The sequence below is a fragment of the Taurulus bubalis genome, assembly GCF_910589615.1.
Source record: "Taurulus bubalis genome assembly, chromosome: 21".
In the NCBI taxonomy this organism is placed as follows: domain Eukaryota; kingdom Metazoa; phylum Chordata; class Actinopteri; order Perciformes; family Cottidae; genus Taurulus; species Taurulus bubalis.
Genome location: NC_136609.1, coordinates 7,629,306 through 7,646,245, shown reverse-complemented (window position 1 = coordinate 7,646,245; position 16,940 = coordinate 7,629,306). Strand labels below are relative to the sequence as shown.

Here is a 16,940-nt window from a genome sequence, read left to right as displayed (position 1 = left end):
TTATACGTGGGCGATAAAGTACCCGGGTTTTATTTTACGGAAGTGGCCAGGCAAACAATGCAGAGTCTGGTATCGGTGAGTAGGATGGTATTTGTGGTGTTGCGATTGTGTTATTGTGTTTATTCATGTGTGAGTGTCTGTTTGCACAGAGCGTATTTGAAGGTGTTTCTGGTAGTGTGTGTGGGGGTGGGGGGTGTTTGCCTATTCACAGTCCTCTCCCGGTGAAGTTCTGTCAGTGACTCCAAAGTGCTTCAGTCTGGCCATCACTCTTTTCCCCAACTGGTTGCACTCAGACCTGTAGGTCGCCTCTATCTGAAGCTCCCTCTGGTGCCTGTGACGGAGCGATGGAAGAGACAGAGGAATTTAAACTGGTCAAGAGGACTGGTTGCTAAACTAGAGCCTGATTCAGCATTCATAATCAAGCATCTATACTGAAAATCAATTCAAGCTCTAATAAGCAGTACTGAGGTTCGTATTGATTCAAATTACAGTAATGTTGAAAAATTGTAAAAATGCCATCTGAAAAATTAAGATCTAATACATTCCTAGACAAAAGTATATTAAAATATGAATATTTAGAGATTAAAGTCATGGCCTAAATGCAGAAGATAAAATTACAACTAAAACTTTGCAAGGTTGGATCGACCTTAATAATACGCAATAATATAGTGATTTTAGCCCAGAATCACTATATTATCGCAAGCATCTAGACCTGAAAATGACGTGCATGATGAATTTGCCTGATTAGAATGCATGTTAGCTCCTGACTGTAGGGAAGGTGAGTGAACACAGTTCATTCACAGTTCATCCTCGATGATGAGGCTTTGCTACAATTATGGAAGTCCATTATGAAACCAACAACGCAATCTTGATTAATGATGAAAGATAATGACTAACAAGATTGAATTTCCTTCTGTTTCCTTGTTATGAAAAAGTAGCATCCGAGTGTTCCTGCGTCCAGGAAGCTTTTGTTGGACGGAACTCCAGGTGCAAGATTTGCAACATTGATTCACTTCATGTTTGGTTTATCCTTCTTAAAACTATTTGTGTCTGTATGTGGCGATGCGCAAACATTCATCTTATTCATTGCATAGAAGGCGCTTCCTTCCTAAGCAATCACTCTGCCTAAAATGTCTCTTGAGTGATCTTTGTCTCTGCAACACACACACATCGTGCCAGACTTACCTGACTGTTGTTCCGCTGGTGAGGTTGCTATTGGAGACCAGAGCTTCTGCAGACAAGAACTCTGCTCGGATAATCTCTGGCCTGAGTTGCACTCCTGAGCCTTCGTATCTGAACAAAGACCAACACATAATCTGAGCGGGGAAGAGCTTCTGACAAGAAGATCACTGGATGTCGATGCTTACGGTTTGTCCATTAGTGGCGGCAGATCACCAGGAGGGCCGGTGAGAGGAGGAGGTGCCGTGAGGGGAAGTGTATCTGTGCTGTAGTCGACACACCTATAGAGGACACACACACTGCTTTTTCCCCTGAAGAGCCAGACCACACATTACCGGAACGAGATAATGGTCAGATATCTCCTCCATCTCACTCAGATGAAAGGACCGCTTTGGGTTGTTTGAAATCGCAGTTTGATCGGGAATGATAAGAGATCTCCCATTTACGAGCACAAAATAGAATTATAACACAGACAAGCCACAGGTTTGGGTTTTGTGTACACGGAAAATGACACAGGAGCTTAATGAACATACATGTAATGGTGCACTGCAAGGCAGATAGATACAATAATTGGCAACGATGGCAAGAGACATCAAAGTACAGTTAAGAGGAAAAGCAGGAGACGATGGCAAACAATATGTACTGTAGAATATCTAACAGTCAAATAATACTGGAAAATATAACATTGAGTAGAAGAGGTCATTAATTCAACGCTCGATCAATACAGTCATGTGATGCAGAGCAGACATGTTAGTTCAGTGTGAACAGTCTGCTGGTTACGACAACAGTTGCTCGTTTCCAGCCAGCCGTTTATGAATGCGAGTCCAGTATTCACTCGCTCTCAGCTCTGTTTGAAGTCTCCACCAACTCTTGAGGGAAATATCTGGCTCTTTAGCCGCTAAACGCTCCACTATGTTGACCAGCTGGTCTCTTAACAGTCTGACATTTGGTGTGAACAGTGGCTTGTTAGATAACTCGATACTAAATTACTAAATCAAAAGCAGGAGTTTTAATCAAACTCGTGTATTATGGGTTTCAGTTGAACCCAGAGTCACAGTTTTAAAGTCTGTCAAGTTCACTCTCATCTTCCAACATTGCCAGCTGACATAAATGCTATTGTTCTTGTTGGTAAGATAACCGGAGAGCCTGTGGGTGTAACCGCCGATGCATAGGTGGAAAACGGATACGACTGAGCAGGGAGGCCGGGGAGAGTCATCTCTTGCACGACAAAAGAAGAATATATCTGCGGTTATCGCGCAGATCCGTGCTGACAGGCATAGAGGGGAGACCTCGCCTTGCCAGGCATCTGATTATGTAACGCGGGGAAGGTGAGGAGAAATGGGAAGTAGACAGAAAGGTGAGGAGACAGGGCTGTGGCGGAGTCGGATTCAAACCCACGCATTCACGGGGACACCATGCGAACAGTGGCCGCCCTAATAACTTGGGGATCGTGTCCAATGAAGTCTGGAAATTGTTTCACGCGAGAGAAATTACAATGTACAGGAGATTAATTCCGTTGAAAGGGTCAGAACCAGAATGTTGAGCATACATGAGGGGTAATCCTTGTTACAGGCTGCATAGAGAAGCACACAGTGCACCACATGGGACGACCCCCTGCTGTGTTCACTAATACACTACGGAAAAATATGGTAATGTCGTCACTGTCCATTTAGGATCATGGCTGAATAAATCATTATTTCACACTGTAAGTGAAGACAGACTGGGCTCTTTGCCGCCGTATGACTTTGATTCTGCAGAAAGTATTTCCCTCGAGGTATACAATAGTACTCCAGGCAAGAATTATCATATGACGATACGTTCCTACCCAGGTGATATACTTAGTACATCAGGTTTTAAATTCACATTTTCCTTAAAAAAATAAGTCAAACAAGGTGAAACTAAGTCAGATCCCTGCCGTCGTATCAACGCGCATCACTTCAATCCAAAGTGCATTGCAATCAAGAGAAATCCTGTGTGTGTGTGTGTGTGAGAGAGAGAGAGAGAGAGAGAGAGAGAGAGAGATAGAGAGAGAGAGAGAGAGAGAGAGAGAGAGAGAGAGACAGGAAGAGAAGGTGGAAGCTTGAGGACTACTGCACGTAAATTATTAATAATAATAATTTGAATGCCAACGTTACGAATGAAGCTTCAAACTATTCTGTACAGCTTTAGTAATTACCCATGTCGCCCCAACATGTGGGAAAGATGTCTGCTCTCCTTGGTAAAAATAATGCAAATGCACCTATTGGGTGATTTTTTGGGGGGGTTTCAAACCAAACAACAATAAGGAGAGCCAGAGAAAGGGAACAACGTGATTTGTAAGCTGTGCAAATAAACAAGTCAAGACTACAAAAGCAAACAAGTCTGTCGACCGACTACGCCCCAAAGAGCAGCCGGACCAAGAGTCCTCCTGCGGTGAGCAATCAGCCCTGAATCATCAACAGAACATAAGTGTGAGCGTTAACACTGGCGAGACCGTACAAGGGTCATGTTTCTGTAACGCTGCCTGACATGATGATGAATGGAATCTCCAGCTATTAAATATTCAAGCTTTGTCTTGGCAATTTGACAGGATCAATATTTACTCCAGGAAGATTAAGGTCTACTCCAAGGGACCACTTGTTAACCCAGTAATATAAGCCTGTGTATTACAAACGGGGACAACGAGATGCACCCTACTCTATGTACCGTTAAATCATATGAATGAAAATGCTACTTCTGACTGTCAAAAGCTGGAGTAGCTAGAATGACTTACTACCACGAGGTCATACGTTCAAATTCTTCCACGGGCTGGAAAGATATGGACAGCGGAAGTGAACAACAGCCTTTTCCCCTTCTGTAAACAAGTAGTGTAAACATGTACTCGTACATTCCAGTTGGAGGTTCTCTGCAGTTTTACATGGTAACCTCTGGTGGAATATACCATATGTAATGTATACTATATGTCTTGTAACTGCGGTGTGAGGGAACTCTGGTACAACTTGACATTTTACACCGTGATAAAGTTGGGTTCTGGCCTACCTGCGTGGGGGATAGTCACTGGTGAAAGCAGGTTGGTTGGACAGTAACCTTGAGTTGAATGTATCAAAATCCTTCCATGTCATGATCCCTGGGATCACCTCCTGTGGTTTGAAGAGAGCACAGACAGCTGCTTCAGTTCCAGTCAGACAGACCGGTACAGGGGTGAAAATGTTTTAATTAAAGCACATTGATATTGTTTATTTCAGGGGTCTAAAACATGTTTTGCTGCTGCTCTCGTCCACAGCATCGCTTCGCTCCTGTGCTGGCTGCACCTGTCAGTTTCTTTGAACCCAGTTTGGAGAAACAAAGTGCAAAGTCTCTGAAAAGAAAATACCTTGTGGTGCAGAGACTTCGGAGTGTGTGTGGTCCGTGTCTCTCTGCCACACATGTTGCTCTCAGGGATTGGATGCCTGCATACAGAAAGCAGAACAATCAGGCCTATAGCTGGGCAGTATCTAATATAAGCACAGAGAATACTTATCTTTCCTAAAGCAAAGACTTACGGTATAACTACATATTTATAATAATATACATATTTATTTAGTAATGTGTTGTTATTACCTGGGCAGCGGGCAGAGGTAGAACTCCAAGTCACTCTCCAGGTACTTAGGGGTCGGTTTGTAAGTCTGCAGGCCTGGATCTGGGTCCTAAACGCATGAAATAAACACAGAAACAACAGTTCCATCACACTGATCTGCATCATGTATCACGTACAGAAACACACTTAACGTTCTATTTTCGACTTTGAATCAATGATGGTGAATGACAGCCATACGAAAATTCGGAGTGGGTTTGCAGGAAAAGGTCTGAGCAGAGCTTCGGGAGCGCTGAAGGAGAGACGGGTAGCCTTCACTTCCTCCTTCTCATTTTCATGCTGCTGTCCCTGCCGTGCTTGAGAGTCCACTGCCGTGGGAGATTGCGCTCCGACCTCATTGGGCACCGGCTCGTCCTAAAAAAGGGACAACAATGCAGAGAGACATTTAAAAAAAAAAAAAGGTAGGTGGATCGGAGTGGTTGAGCGAAGAAATAAATGAATAAATCTATTTCTCTAATATTGAAATGTGTATGTTGTAATCCAGGAACTGCAGGGTTACCGGAGCTCCAGTGCGGAGTGGTCTGGCCAGAGTGGTGGGAATATAAGAGTTAAAAGCATCCCAGGCGGACAGAGTCCGGTAGCCCATGAGCTTATAGTGCTGGGGAACCTAGTGACAGAACAAATCAAGTAAGCAGAATGTCAAACGCATGTTTTTACATTGTTACGTGTCCTATTAATTATGCATGTTGGGCAGTTGTGGGGGAAGTACTCAGATAGAACATTATTTGCAAAGGGTGAGAGATTTTTGGAAGTTCCCCCTCAGCCCCTCTAATAAATCTATGATAAGCCAAAATATTTACAGACAGTGAGTCCCTTGAGGACAAAAATGTCCCCATTGAAACAAATTAAATAAACAAAAAATGTCCATTACAAAATAGAACCATGCTTCAAAATTACATCCCACCACATTGAGCCATTTTCTCATGTTAACAAATTATTTGTTCCTGGTTTGCTGCACACAAAAAAATCAAATGCATCAAAATCAATGTTGCTAATTGTTGACATATCCCAGACTGTGGATATTGCAGAAAATAATTATTTTTTTCTATTAAAAAACAGTGGCATTATTAAACACACCGTTTTTTAATGGGCTAGAATTCTGATAATGAATTAATATTTGAGAAGGACTAAAGTTGGTGAGAAAATTTAACTTCGCAAATGTAGAAAATAATATCAATGTATCATTTGATGGTTTTTGGACGCAGACATTCAGACACCAGGGAAACTTTTTTTAAAGGGAGGGTTAAGTAAAAGTACCACGACAAAAAAATACTTTAAAAGTACTCAGTTACAAGTAAAAGTCCTCAAAAGCCTTCTTAGAGACAATACCAGCGGTACAATATTTCCAGTGGAGTAGAAGTATTAGGTGGCATTAAAAGGATATTATTGTCAAATAGTACTTGAGTAAACGCACTCAAGTACTCTCCACCACCGCTGCTGCTGAGAAGTAAACAGAAGCAAAAAGATTTGCCAGCATGATGTTAGGACGACCAGGTGCTGCGATAAATGCCTACTTGAAGCTTGAAGAAAGGAATACGTGTCGTCACAGTCACGTCAATAGGATCCACAGGCAACGGGACCAAATTACCGGGAGCCTGGAAATATCAAGACGACAAGTGGCATTATTTGTTCAATTGAACACAGAGGCCTTTTCCCTGCGGGGCTTTCGGGAATAATGAGAGATTTAATCCAAGTGGTGAAACGTGAGCTTCCCCTTTGATTCCACGGCTAGATCAAAGACATCTTTCAAGGGAAAAATAATGACTGAAAATTGTTTAATGTGCGCTCTTTTTTTCATGTCAGAACCCATTTAGGTAGTTTAGGATTTCAGTTAACAAGACAAACCAAAGAAAAGGGGTTCAGCTATCCTGTTCCTGCTGATTACATTTTCTGACATTGATGGGTAATTATATTTCACACTAACAACTGTATTTATTTTATACAGTTGTCAGTGATGTAATGTACTCACCAGTGGATCATCTTCATTAGAGAAAACAGGGAAAGCAAATGGAAAGACTTTGTCTGGTGAGATCTTCATATCACAGGTCGTCTCCTCTTCTACAGAAAAAGGTGAGAAAATTAATACTTACAACAAAAAAAAGTTAATTTCTACAGATCTTTATTTGTCAGGGTCAGTGAGAAATGTTGCAACATTTAATGTATGATTAAAAACACCATAAATAGCCCTGTCCCTGAGGCGTGCATGTATGTTCTAGGACGCTTATAATAACCAGAGGGGGATTCAATTTTACCTCTGGGGAATGAACTCAATTAAGCATGCTTTACTGACATGGCATAATGAGATTACTTCTGAATGAGGAGATTATGGGATAATCAAAACCTTTCTTTGCCAAGGGCAAGTTCCTCCTGCTGTCTGACAGTTTCTTCAAACAGGTCAGTCTCCGGTTCATGCGACATCGGATCACTATCTGCGAGGGAGAGAGGAGTGCCGGGACGTTAGTTCCTGGCCAGTCACATCCAAAAGGAAGGACATGGACGTAGTTACACATGAAAAACAAAACACATGGAGAAAAAACCTGTTTTACCTGCCACTAGGAAAAGAGAAGCGTGCTCTTCCTGTGGCTTTAAGAGGGAAATCAACTGTGCTGTAAAGAATATTATACATTTAGTGTGAGGAGTTTACACAAGGCTGAACTAAAGGGACAGAGACACTAGTCCACTCCTGAGGGAAGAGGAAAGCATGTGCATGCATGTGCTGCATCTTTGCATCTGTGTAAATGCGTTTGGATGTGTGCATCCGGACATGTACCTCGGTGACTGTACAGCCCGCGGATGTGGTTACCTTGCGTGCGGCCTGCTGGAACAGTCTGAGCGCTCTTTGTCTCAGCTCCCACTGAAAGCTGGGGTAAACCTGGAAGGACGGGGCTCCCTCGCAGGCCTGGAAGACGTCACAACACACACTTATTGCTGACTTTGGTGTGCTCGTTTGCCATGTGCAAATGAAAAGGAACATACAGTGAAATTTCATGGAGTCTCAAGCTATGCGTATTTAAAAAGGAGAAATTACAGTGTTGAACTGACTGTTAAATTGAATCAAATTGCAGATTAATTTAATTCACGACCAAAGAATAAAGCACCATGTATTATCTCGATGTGTAATGACTTGGTATCCACACATTTAGCAGAACAAAATATTGATCTACTCAGCATTAACTGAAGTTTGTGAGTACTGTAGTGTTGCAGATGAGATAGAGGAGGTTCTGAATTTTGATATGGAGAGTATGAGGGCAAATCTGCTCAAATCCTGAAGACAGCGATGATCTTCATCACTCCCCCAGGTGTGTAAAACACCACAGCGGACGATTACCTGTCCTGCTTCACACACCACTCGTCTGGAGGAAAGTGTAGGCTTCCCAGCAGCAAAGTCTTCCTCGTGCCGCCTATCTCCCCGTTTGACCTACGACAAAAGAGTACAAAGGGAGATTGGTATATGGCAGAAAGCAAAAAGTAGGTGCTGCTCTTTCTATTTTTGCTAAACCCTTCAGAGTTCTGGCAGTGACAGATGGTGCATGGCCAATGGAGAAAATAAATCTTCCAACATGTTTATTCTCTAGCGTAAGGACGCCTTGAAATCCTTTGGCTGAAGAGGCAACAGTCTCTTTGTTACAGGAAGAAATAAGCTTGATGAGGTATGTCGTAATTCTACCGAACTATAGCAACCGTGACAACTAATCCCGTGGAGTATGGTCTCGTCTGTTTGTAGGAATGATATGTCAAGGTATCGCTCAATCATTTGACAATGAACTTATGGTTTTGACAAAAAGTCCTTCTCCCAATTCTTGTCCTGGAAACAAAACCATTGGTTAAGCAACAACGCTGTAAACTGTGATACAAACGGAGGAGGACGGCTTCTCTGTTGACTTTTTTATGTTTTGGCCTGCAGTCAAGACTCCAGTGACAGCATATACTAGATCATCCTATCATAAAAACAGCACATAAAAAAACAGAGTGTGGTGAAATAAGGCCGTAAACGCAGACTTTATGGCAGTGTGCGTGTTATAAACAGTGCAGGTGGAGAGGAGTCGGGGGAGGAAGTGCTGTTAAGTGTCGGTGAGAGTTCTGTCAACTATTCAAATAACTTTCTTCTGAGGAAACACACACACGTATTTCAAAAGTTTTTTTCATCTTAGTCTGCATATTTCCTCCGTGAAGCAAAGCAATCAGGGACAGCATGACAGGGTGAAAATCACAGTGTGGATCTAATAATACCACTGCTGAATCGGGTTGTGACACTGGTATGTGTACGGTGTCTTGCTACGGCCACATCCAGTAAATGTCATGTTGACTGAAATAGGCCTTACATGAACAGGACTACTAGATCTGTATCTTTAATGAATTCAGACCCTCAGTCACAGACAAACATGTAAGGACAGAACTTGGCTGAGAATCATCACTTTTAAAGATGACCTCAGTATCAAACTAACCCTGTGGGTTTACTGCAAACAGGAAGTGCTGATTGCCAATTCTGGGGGATTTTGAAACCGCCCTGCTCGATATTGGACTGTTCTGTAACACTAGCTGTAAGAATAACAAAGGGCAGACTGTTTCTTTATGTCCACATTAAGTGAAATTCTTACCATGTATTCATGCAGCGCGATCTCTCTCTCCTCTGCTATCTGCCACCTGGTGTGCTCCGACACGGGGTCCTTACCAAGATGGACTTTCCTGAATCAAATATACATATATAATAAAAATGTTTTTTTTATTTGAAAAAAAAAAGAATATGGAAAAAAAAGTGACAATACAAGCAAGACACATTTCATAATAATCTTATTTCATGTATCTGTAAGTTCCTTCTTAACTTAAATGTAATTTGCATGGACATGATTTCTGTTTCAGTACAAAAATATCACAAATTCTTGATCTAAAACAAGAAGCTTTCCTCAACATTTCGCCAATTATTTCCCCCCAGAACGTCTTCAACATTTGGTAAAAACAAAAATCACATATTTTATGATTTTGACATCATGATTATATTTAGCTTGTGGTAAATGTGATGCAGTGTATGCTTTTAAAATAAAACATGCATTTCACATCTAATGATGGTATTGGCCTACCATCCGAGCTGGTTGGCTTGCTCATCCTTCACATTTTGTTGAACCTTTTTCATGAAGAGGGCTTCCTTCATCTGCCTGTTCTGCAGACCAACTATGCTGCCGCAGGATATGGCTGAAGTAAAGGGGGCAGCGGCAAAATAAGAGACACATTTCATATGAATAATCTGAAATGCCATTTACTTTATAGAAAGGATACTGCGCCAAAGAAGAATATAACAGGACCCTACAGGCTTGCAGAGGTGACATGCATGTCATAAAAACGTGAAAAGAGTAAAACCATTGGGTGGCATCTACCTTCCCTCAGGTCTTTACAGCTGAGCTTATCGCTGTCTTTGATCAGCATCTTTGCCACCCCCGCAGGACTGCAGACATCTACTGGAGGCTTTGGTTCGGCCTTAACACCAGCCTGATCTGTCAATGTCTAGAGGACAGGGAAATAAATAACAGCATGAACCAAAGGATAACTACGACAACGTATGTACGAGACAGAAACTTGAATGTTCTCTGAGATTAAAGTGAAAGATTTACGAGAAGAAAACTCAGAACTATTTTGTTTTCTTTTGCAAAGGAACCCCATTGCTTCACTTTGCAAGGATACTACTCTGTTCGAATACAAAAAAAAGGTAATAGAAAATTAGGTTCTTTCTTCTCTTAATCGAAAATGAAGTGTCAAACTAATTGAGGTGAGAAACAAATAAGCACATCTTACATTGTTCTTTTTCCTGAAGGCGCAGGAGAGCCTCTCATAACTATTGACAGCATAAGAATTCATTCATCAACCTCTTAATCTCATTTTTCACAGTATCAGACTGTCACTGACCCACATCCACTACCTTTGATCTGTTGGTTGACCTGCATTTGGTTTTCCTTCGAGGGGCCATTTGGCTGGCAGCAGAAGGTCCTTTATATTCTGCAGACACCGCATGACCTGACTTTCTCTCCAGCTCACTGTGATGCAGAAAAGTAAGCGCCAAAGTACATGTTATGGTGAAAAACTTTTTTTTTAATTAAGGCAGGATTGCACACATTAGTAAGGGGCGAAAATAGATTCATCAGTATAGAACGCTCATTTGACTGCAAGTGACAGTTTCTGCAACTCATTTGAGGCCGCTAGTGGAAGAATCTGGAAGAAGCACGCAGTGGATGGGGGGAAATGAAACAGTGGGGAGGTCGTGGAGAGCACAGTAATTGGCTCGTTTTTGTTTTGAGGTCCAGGACGTGGCGGAGTGAGACCGGCTCGAAATTGGGTGTTTATATGATGATATATGGACAGTGGGGAGGCTGTGAGGGTGGCAGGGAGGCTGAGCAACGAGGTCAGAAGCCAGGTAATTAATTTTCATTATGTTTGCATTTCTTCAGCTGTCAGATTGTGTCAGTGTCCACTTCATGTAAATGGAGGGGGAACGATAATGAAAAAAGATTTCTCAATATAGACGCAACAGCATCACTAACCGCTGTCTTTATTGACCGCAGAGTTGAGTCAACACTTCTCACACAATAACAGCTAAACATCATAAATTTATTTTATATATTTATTTTATTACATTATTTAGGGATTTATTTCAAGGGATGGAAAATGCAAAATAGTAGCAAAGTCAGTCCGAGATATCAAAATGATCTGTGTATTTTAAGAACAGCCTCAATAAAAGTCAGATAAGTCAGGCAGGGGACGACAAGCAACAGGCGAGTATCAGGCCACGGTTCCAGCTGGAAAAACATTGGCTCTTGCATTCAATTCTTAATCTTTCAATAGCACACATCTCATCTTTTATTTGGTTCTACTGCGGGGAACGACAAACAGAGGGGGAATGTTTTATAATATGCTAAACATCCATTGGGAGGCATATCCATCTCGATATCACTGTACCAGCTACCGAGCTATTTTCATGAATTATTAACTTTCAGCCGAGATAACACCAAGACAGTGTGGTGGATGGAGCTACTGCGGTGTGATGGATGGCACCATCTTTCTCATGGAAACGGAGTTAAACATTAGGTTTCACACTGGCTGAGAAAAAAAACAAAAACTAATGGGAACTTCAGATCATCACACAAGCCCATTTTCCAGTTGAATCCAGTTGGGCGCTTGCTCTTTCCCCAACACGGACCAGCTAGTTTGCTAATTAGTTTGCACACACAAGCTGTTATCATTACTGGACAGTGAGGAGAGACCATTTGATCGTATCATATATTTCTCATGACGGCCAAATTAAGCACCATGGGGAAGAACCAAGTGAGGTTCAACCTGAAGTATTTTCACGCTGTTATATAACAGCAACATGTGCTGCAACTTAAGTATTAACATGAGGGATGTCCTCAACTTAATACATTCTTAGTCGACTAACACTCACACGATTTTGTCAACTAATTGATGAGATGATTTTGAGTTTCTCTACAAAGAATCACACAAAAGCACAGCTTTAAATCGTGTGTTTACCAGAGATGCGCTCATAGGTTTCTTGAAAATTACTCATTCAGCGTGAAAATGCATAAAAAAAAATTACTTATCGACCAAAGAAATCTTAGTCCACTAAAACCAAAAATTAGTCAACTAATCTACTAGGATGTACCGTCTGATTCTACTTTCGCTAAAAATGTCAATAGAACCTGGAGAGTTGGCGTGAACTTGTGGAGGGAGCAAAGAGATGTATGAGATGGCATAGTATCATAAGATAACAGAGAGAAAAAAACAACAAGATGCCTAACACTCATAGAATATATGCCATCTTGTTTTGATGACACAAAAAGTGACAGAAGAGGGTGGAGCAAAAAAAACGAATGCTCAATAAGACATTTGTAAGCGACCGAAATGGCTACGATGAAGCTTCATGAAGGTAGACAACGCCGTGTTAATGACCTGTCAATCCCAAAGTAGCCACGCACTACAGCATACCCTGCATTATGGTCTATATGCTAAATGAGACCATAACGTACTAAATTAACAACTTGCCGATGTAAGTCTTTAAACTGGAGCTTGAAACCATAAAGTCATGTTTACAATATTTACTGAGGTAATAAATCAAGTGTGAAGTAGAGTCATTTTCTCATAGACTTCTATATAATCAGACTTTTTTTTGCAACCAGAGGTGTCGCCCCCTGCTGGTTATTAGAGAGAATGCATACATTGTGTTTTTGCTAATTGAGGATCCTTCTACTAAACAACAATCGCTGTAATTACCTGAGGGCTAGGTGAGGGGCGGAGCTCCCAGTGATAGTACAGAGGTACGGTCTGGTGTTGAACTGCGAGATGATCAGCTGGATGGTGACCTGACAAGTCTCATATTGGAAAGGACTGAAGGTCACTGTGATCGTCTCTTCGCCGCTGGCTGGTATCACACCTGAAAGAGCAAGACCACAGGGATGAGCAGGTGTTTCTGTCTGTATATAAATGGTAAATGGACTGTACCAAGATAACTTCATCTAGTCTTTTGACCACTCAAAGCGTTTAACACTAATCATCATTCACCCATTCATACACTGATGGGACCATGCAAGGTGCCACCTGCCCATCAGGACTAACTAACATTCATACACCGCAGGAACAGCCTACGAGGGGAAATCTGGGTTAAGTGTCTTGCAAGGGACACATCGACATGGACTAGCGGAGACAGGCGCCGATCCTTTGATCGAAGGACGACACCGCTCCAACCTGGGGAGCACCACAGCTTCATCTGCATTAAGATACCAGCAACAACTGGCTAAACGGACAGCACACAATTCCCCCAAACGAAGTCAGTTGCAAACAATTAAAGAGGTAGAAGTACATTTTCTTTATATTGTAAGGTCTAGTGTAACGTAGCCATGGTGTGTGTGTGTGTGTGCTTGGAGAGGAAAAAACAAAAGCACTTCCAAAATAAAAATACTCATCTGTATCTCTTCTTCTCATTCCAGGTTTGTACGCAAGTTAAACCTGCAGCTGTAAGTCTAAGTGCTGGTTTCCGCCATGTGTTATGATGCTTCCCAGACCATGAATACTGCTTAGTGGAAGCATCCTTCAAGTTCTGTGGCGACTTGTTTAATACACAACCAGTCAAAGCTTTTGAGAAAACGCAGCACACCTGCTCTCCTGATGGCTTATGTCCTTAATTTGGTGAGCAAAATGAGAACCATCGATGGAAAAACGACTTCATTCATCCATTCTACCTTAAAGGCAAATTCTAAAATGTATCACAGTTAAATAGAGCGCAAGACAAAACGCAAACGCGTAGAAATCCTTGACGTGAAATGAAATGATTTCACTAGTCCATACCTGTAAGGGGATGGATGGAGAAGGCCTCATGGGGCTGAATAACATACACCTGGAACTCAAAGGCAATGGGGCAGCTGCATCTCAGAGGAATAGCATGGTGAACACTAGAGACAGGTGGAAAAAAATAAAATGTTCTATGATGTGACACCAACGGGTGAATGGAATCATGCTTGGTTGTATGGAAGAATACAAAGAGACAGCCAAGCCCTTGGGCAGATGGGGGAGGGGGGTCAAAAACAGTCCACTGAAGACCACAACACATACTGTACGTCATGCACACGGACACACACACACACGCGCGCGCACACACCTTTGCCCAAGTGGTACGGCTGGTAGGTCGATATGAGGAGGGATGCGCAGGTCATCGATGACAGGGTAAGCATGAACTGGAATTAACAGGTTCTCTTCCCCCTTGGAAAGAGTGTGGGTGAGTTGAAAGAACGAGACAAGAGAGGAAACGTGAGTAGATCTGGAGGTAAGACAGATAAGAGATCTCTCTCAAAGTAAACATGGGAACGTATAATCAAAGCAGCGGAGTGAAGGAAGCTTGGAACTGTTTCTCTTGGTTATTTGACTGTTTGCTTTCTCGACAAATATCAATGTGAAGTCCTTTCAGACTCATCTGTGATTTCCAGCTTCCGCTAAAGATCTAAAGATGTAAGTGTAAAACAAACCGCAGCGCAGCGGCCACAGTGGCGCGCAAACGGATCCTGACCTTGCAGTGAACCCGAATGCAGTCGTAGAAGTAACGCCACTCGTCGGGACAGAGCCTGACCTTCAGTGTGTAGGCGAGGCCTGGGATGAGTCGATACTTGGAAGGTAGACAGATAGGAATGAGGTTGAATCATCGGAAACAACACTAATTGACAAGCGGAGTCATGATGTTAGTTTTAGGTCAGCAATTTGTAATAAAAAATAAAAAAAGAGACCTTTTTGGTGTAAGTTGTTTGGAAGTGCTTGGTTTGGGTGGGGATGATGTGAATATTCATGACTTCAGATGAGATGTTGATTAGTTTCTGAGAGAGGGGAAGAGGAGAGAAGAAATGTTCCATCCAATCATGTGCACTTGAAAAAAATGTTCCACATTCTTAGTGTTTACATCCAGTGCTTCATCTTGTATATATGGGGTAAAATTACTGCCTATTCAATTAAATCAAATTTAGCCTGGATGGAATCCAAATGAGATGAATTTACGTTAGGAATATTGCTACGACACAACCCAAACAAACGCCATGGCCTAATACCAAGGTCCACTTCCTGCTTAAAGCCCTGGATGCTGCATTCAAGTCTGGTGACACAGAAAGTGACTCGTGACCACTTTCCATCATGCAAGATTATATTTTCATAAATGACTCAGTAAACTACCTGTGATAGGGACAGTTACAAAAAAATATTAACAGTAATTTTCTCACCAGGATCTTTGTGTAATCCTTCCCCAGCTCAAACCCACTGAAGTGAAGCTCTGGAGGCTCTACATGGATCAGGCTGTTGCTTTGCAGTTTGGCATAGATTTCTATAAGGGGGGGGAAAGCAATTAGTGAAATGTAATAAGCGAAGAGGTTTGACATAAATATATATATATATATATATATATATATATATATATATATATATATATAAACTTAAAGTGTGAGGCTGAATACAGTATGAATATCAGAGGGTTTCAGGGGTCAGGCTTAATATGTACTTGATTCCAGTAGATGATTGGGAATGTTGGCTGTGCTCCTGCTCGCCTCCACCAGCCGGCTCAGAGGCCGAGGGGTTCCACTCCTGAGGGGCTCCCTGTGTGTCTGCTGGGCCACCTCCATCCTAGCCAAGAGGTCAGCTCTCGCTCCTCATGAGGGAAATGACAGAAGGCTGGAGGGCAGAGAAGGAGACAGCGGCGTGTTGGGAAATATTGTGTTGGAAAGCCTATGAATTTATAATCAGAATACAAGAGGAAAGACACGGAAGGACAGCAGGTTATTATGTGTGTAATTTGTAGATACGTCAGTAAATGCAATCAAGTAGTTAAAAAGGCACACACAATATGTACATCTATTTATAAATACATATACGTGTGTATATGTATTTTTATAGTTTCAATCAATTAAATTGACCACAGTTAGACTCCAACCCGGAAGTAGACTAGTAGTCTATGGTGAGCAAGAGAAATGGGAAGCACCTGAGCTAACGCAAGTCATTATGGGGTATTGAGTGTAGACTGATTAGGCTAATAAATATGAGAACACATTTTATCATGACGCTAAAGAACTAAAAGAGAAAAAAGTGAAGGCGTCTAAATACAATTTGAATACACCGTATTGGCGCTGCTCATATTTAACAAAAGCTTTATGTCGCGTTAACATGAATTAATTAACGTCATATTTCGGATACAGCAGCTTACTTTACCGTCGGAAATAGAAAGATAGGCTAGCGGTCTCAAAATGTATAATATTGACAGTTAGCTATATTGTGTAGGTGTAGCAAACCGAAGTGCAACCTTAGCAAATAAGCGAACAATACCAAATAACTCCGGTGCTGCTAGCTTAATGTTCCGAAGCTACAAGTTGTTAGCGTTAACTTAACTCGCACTTTATTAAGAGTTTTATCAGCTTTCATGAAGAAAAAAATGTTTTAACGACGGCCCTTCTGAACTTACTTAGCTAAGCTTTAGAAAACGGGTTGTATTTAGTTGTTCAGATAAAGCAGCCGCGTTCCGTCTGGTCTCGCGCCAGAAGCGTTTGTGTTTAACGCCGCACACCTGCAGCTCGCGCTGATGAAGAGGGGAGGACCCGATCTCAAACACTAGCGTTGCCATAGAGGCGCTCGTGCTCTGAAT

General features: G+C 41.9%; 1 protein-coding gene across 1 annotated transcript; it reads right to left on the bottom strand.

The window, feature by feature from the left end:
• Nucleotides 1-201: 201 nt before the first annotated feature.
• Nucleotides 202-15,927, bottom strand: cfap221 (cilia and flagella associated protein 221; the record flags this gene model as incomplete). The annotated part of the gene is made up of 24 exons (XM_079236846.1): nt 202-331; nt 1,186-1,293; nt 1,368-1,490; nt 4,198-4,298; nt 4,532-4,607; nt 4,759-4,844; nt 4,973-5,146; nt 5,292-5,399; nt 6,307-6,387; nt 6,762-6,850; nt 7,134-7,221; nt 7,596-7,691; nt 8,121-8,210; nt 9,391-9,478; nt 9,871-9,982; nt 10,165-10,291; nt 10,704-10,818; nt 13,049-13,208; nt 14,120-14,223; nt 14,430-14,530; nt 14,835-14,930; nt 15,049-15,135; nt 15,532-15,632; nt 15,807-15,927. The coding sequence occupies 24 exons, from the start codon at nt 15,925-15,927 to the stop codon at nt 202-204; spliced, it is 2,562 nt and encodes an 853-aa protein (XP_079092972.1).
• Nucleotides 15,928-16,940: the final 1,013 nt, after the last annotated feature.